The sequence below is a fragment of the Ylistrum balloti genome, unplaced genomic scaffold (genome assembly GCF_031769215.1).
Source record: "Ylistrum balloti isolate Yb309-2 unplaced genomic scaffold, AGI_CSIRO_Ybal_v1 Utg370452, whole genome shotgun sequence".
NCBI classification, from domain to species: Eukaryota; Metazoa; Mollusca; class Bivalvia; order Pectinida; family Pectinidae; genus Ylistrum; species Ylistrum balloti.
This window is the reverse complement of record NW_026782300.1, coordinates 1,133,589-1,137,367: the sequence shown is the minus strand read 5'-3', so window position 1 is coordinate 1,137,367 and position 3,779 is coordinate 1,133,589. Positions and strand designations below refer to the sequence as shown.

Below are 3,779 nucleotides of genomic sequence, written 5' to 3'. Positions count from 1 at the left end.
ACACTAGCTAAATATTATGACCCATCGACGTCTGGTTTTTAAAAAGAATATTGAAAACTTGAACACTTTTTACCCATATGACCTTTAAAAGGTGTCAAGGTCATTCATTTGAACAAACTTTTAAAGCAAATAATCGAAAAATGCTCTGGTTATATACCATGAATATTTGCCATTTTATATCTATTGAAGTCGTTTGAAGGGGAGAGTCGACATCTGTCGGATTCTACACCATGGCTTATATGTCTCTTGCACTGAGGTTCTTTGACATCCCAACAACAGCAGTCACGTTGTCGATGCCCCTTACACTGACGCCTTCTTCTCTCACTAGCGTATTTGGGAAGAGATCAGCAGAAAAGGTACGTAAATACATTGAAAAGATAAGAAGATTTCTGTGACAGTCTCATATATCGTACGTACGTTCCTTTATGCTAAATCATTGTAAACATTCAACAGTTGTGAAATGGGTCATTAGACAGTACTTTTTCTTTCATTTCTATTATTCAAATCTGTTCCATTTTCAAATTGTGTCAATAGTTTGCAGAAAACTTACAGACTTTTGAGAAATGAGGGTTGATAAAGGCTTCCAAAATAGTTTACTATCATGATCTTAGTTTTAGATTTTAGTGATCCTTCAACTAGCAGTCAAATTGCTGTTGTATCTAGTGTGAGCGAGATGTAGACAGTGCTGTTAGATTGCTTGTATACAAGCCGTTCAAATGGATATTGTTCATCAATTCAATCAAACTTTTTTTACAGCTCTAGAATGTTTCCTGTCGTGACATGTCCTGTCAATTGCTGCCGTCGTTTCCGTATGATAATAAACATGATATCGTTGTACATAGAATGGGGTCATTGTACAAAGATTATATTGTAACTGTCTCATTGTGTTAGCTCACGACATAGACAGAGGTTATACAACACGTGATTGTTGATATGGCTATTATTACAGTCTCATTGTGTTAGCCCCCCCCCACCCCTGTATAGATAGGATATGCCTTCCATGTCTGTATTCATAACAATGAAACTAGTAAGCAGTCTGTCAAGCTAACATTCGACCATTTTCAAAACAAAACCGCTCCTCTAATTTCCTACAGTTACTCCAAGCGCATTGCATCCAAACTTTTTAATTACAAATAAAAGCTGCAGCAACTGAATGCAGATGACCTGAGAATTAGTCCACCGTCAGCATGTTCTTGTTCTACCTCTACTTATAACTATGATCCAACTGGTCATTTAAGCATTATTCGAAATGTTAAGCTACAAGAGCTTTTCATGAGGGGTCCTGAATATCGTGGAATCCCGTTCATTGATTTCAATATCATGCTGCATTGGATTAATTTTCTGAGTAGGTCTATTCGCTCCAACATTCGTAAAACATTTGCAGCTTGAAATCGGAAATGAAAACAAAACACACGTCAGCTTTTCTGGATCCTGATGTCAAATCCAAACTTCAAGCTTTATAAGTCCAATGAATTGATCCTTGTATGCAAACATTATTACATTTACATTTACTGAACTGCTTGATTACGAAGGAAACCTCATATATGCATTATGCAATCGTTCACAAGTCGAGATACTAGCTAATCCTACTTCGGTATAACAATCATTTAGAACGCCAATTAATCATATGGATACGGACCTCCACTGTTTATTTAGGGTCCATAAACAAGAATCCATACAAACAACGTTTTATTGCTGGATCATACAGCTGTCTAACAAAGCCTTTATCATTCTTAGTACTAGAAAAAATCTGGCTAACGGTCTTAACTGTCAAAAAAGAAATTAATAGTATGTGGAGTTTGAAGAACAATTATCCATTCATCTTATAAAAATTCAATTAACATGTTCGTTGTGAGTTATCCATTCACTTACTAAAACACTTCACAAAAGGTCACATGAAAATTAACCATCCTCTGACCGAAAGCTCAATTTACAAGCATTAATTCAACAAACGGCGGCTTACTCGTCAGTGCAACAGTGTTTTTAACAGACAGCAGTTCACTTAACAGTGCAAGATTTCACACAAAGTTCGTCCATTTTACAGAGAGCTGTTCATTTTACTCAACAAGATTTCTGGGGAAGGTCCACCATTCAACAGACGGTAGCTCATTTCACAGTACAAGATTTTAACCGAAAGTGGTCCATTTAACAAACGGCAGTTCATTTGAAAGTACAAATTTTACACGAAGGTCATCCATTTAACAAACGGCAGTTCATTTGACAGAACAAGATCTCATAAAAAGGTTATCCATTCATCAGACGATAGTTCGTTTGACACATATATACTGAATCAATGTGGCAGTTCACTCTACAGTTACTTAACTAACATATTGGAAGCGAGGCTATTACTCCACAGGATGAAGTTTCCCGATCTAACAAATTTCCTAAACAGAAAACTGCGAGGTAGAGATGAGGCTTCAACTTTTTCACTACCTGAGATACGATAAAATGTCGAGAAGCACCAACAGCAACATTCTACGGCTGATCTATCACATATATTTCCAAAATGTGTTTGCATTAGCTTCAATGAGACTAATAAGGAGAAAGTAACTCACCGGGGAAGTAGTTATGTATCGTATACCGAGAACACGGCACCAACTCATTTGGTGTTAGACAGTACAAGTTTGAAACATCGGAATTCAGGTACGCGGCCATTATTCCAAACCCACTCTTCGTTAAAACTAACACATCACATTTCGTGAGAACAAAGAAATCTACAACAACTTTCTTATAACCATTTACTAAGTCACCCCCAGTAGCTCCCCAGTCTATGTGTAGGATTCGTCCTTCAGCCTCAAGGAGGTGTTTGAATAATGCACTTGCCTTCTCCTTTACAATTTGTGCATCGGTTGCAATAAAAATGCTATAGTGTCTGGCTTCCATGGTCTTCAGAAAGTTCCAGACATGTTTAAGTTGTTTTTCTTCCGTATGCCTTTCATCTCCTGGTATCGTGTCACTTCCACCCATACGAATATGAGCACAGGCAAGTTTTGGTACATTTTGTACAACCTTGTTTACTGCTTCAGTGATCATGTTTGTAGGTTTGAAGAGGGTGTTGAAAAACTTTGAATAAATATCGGCATAATGTAATTCTAACAACCATGGTATGACGTTCTGCAAGCCTAGAAACTTTCTAAAGTGTTCGGTATAATCCCAGTTCATACGTACGAAATTGACATCTTTTGAGAACATTCGTTGCAGACCTGTTAAACTTCTATTCTTAAGAGCAGCTGGAGTTTTCACAAAGAAATCCTGATAACCGTAAGATCTCTTCATCAGAATCGATGAGTTATATCTCCAGTCAAAATAAATGGGACTGAGATAATCTGTCAAGTTACTCGATCGTGTGTACTTAATTAGGAAATGTTTACGCAATATCAGGGAAATGACGTAAGCACTGAACATGCCCGACATGCGGTCTGACCATCCTCCACAAGATCCCGGATGTTCGTCATCACAATTGTAAACGATAAATCCATTTAGCGGAAGAGGCTCTATAATGTATCTTTCATCTTCTTCCTTGTCTTGATCTTTGATGGTGGTTAAATTATTATTTCTTCTCGTGTATATGTACCCCATTAATAGCACCATAATTCCAAGAAATGCACAGCAAATGTACACTTTTGCCATTTTCTATAAAAAAAAAAATAAATAAAATTTTGAAAAAAAGGAATAATACATTTGTATGTTTGTGTAGTTTTCATTCTTGTTTGGTTTTGAGAGTACCCTTAATCCACGAATTTACAATGTTTTCGGACTGACAAACTGTTGGAATACTG

General features: G+C 36.8%; 1 protein-coding gene across 1 annotated transcript; it reads right to left on the bottom strand.

Annotated features, from left to right (window-relative positions):
- Nucleotides 1-2,275: 2,275 nt before the first annotated feature.
- Nucleotides 2,276-3,443, bottom strand: LOC132555121 (uncharacterized). Its single transcript, XM_060219464.1, has one exon. It carries the CDS (start codon nucleotides 3,412-3,414, stop codon nucleotides 2,533-2,535), a length of 882 nt encoding a protein of 293 aa, XP_060075447.1. The 5' UTR covers nucleotides 3,415-3,443; the 3' UTR covers nucleotides 2,276-2,532.
- Between the last annotated feature and the right edge of the window lie 336 nt (nucleotides 3,444-3,779).

Bases quoted from the DNA above. Each gene is read 5' to 3' on its own strand.
- LOC132555121 (XM_060219464.1), bottom strand. From the start codon at position 3,414: ATGTCGGGCATGTTCAGTGCTTACGTCATTTCCCTGATATTGCGTAAA.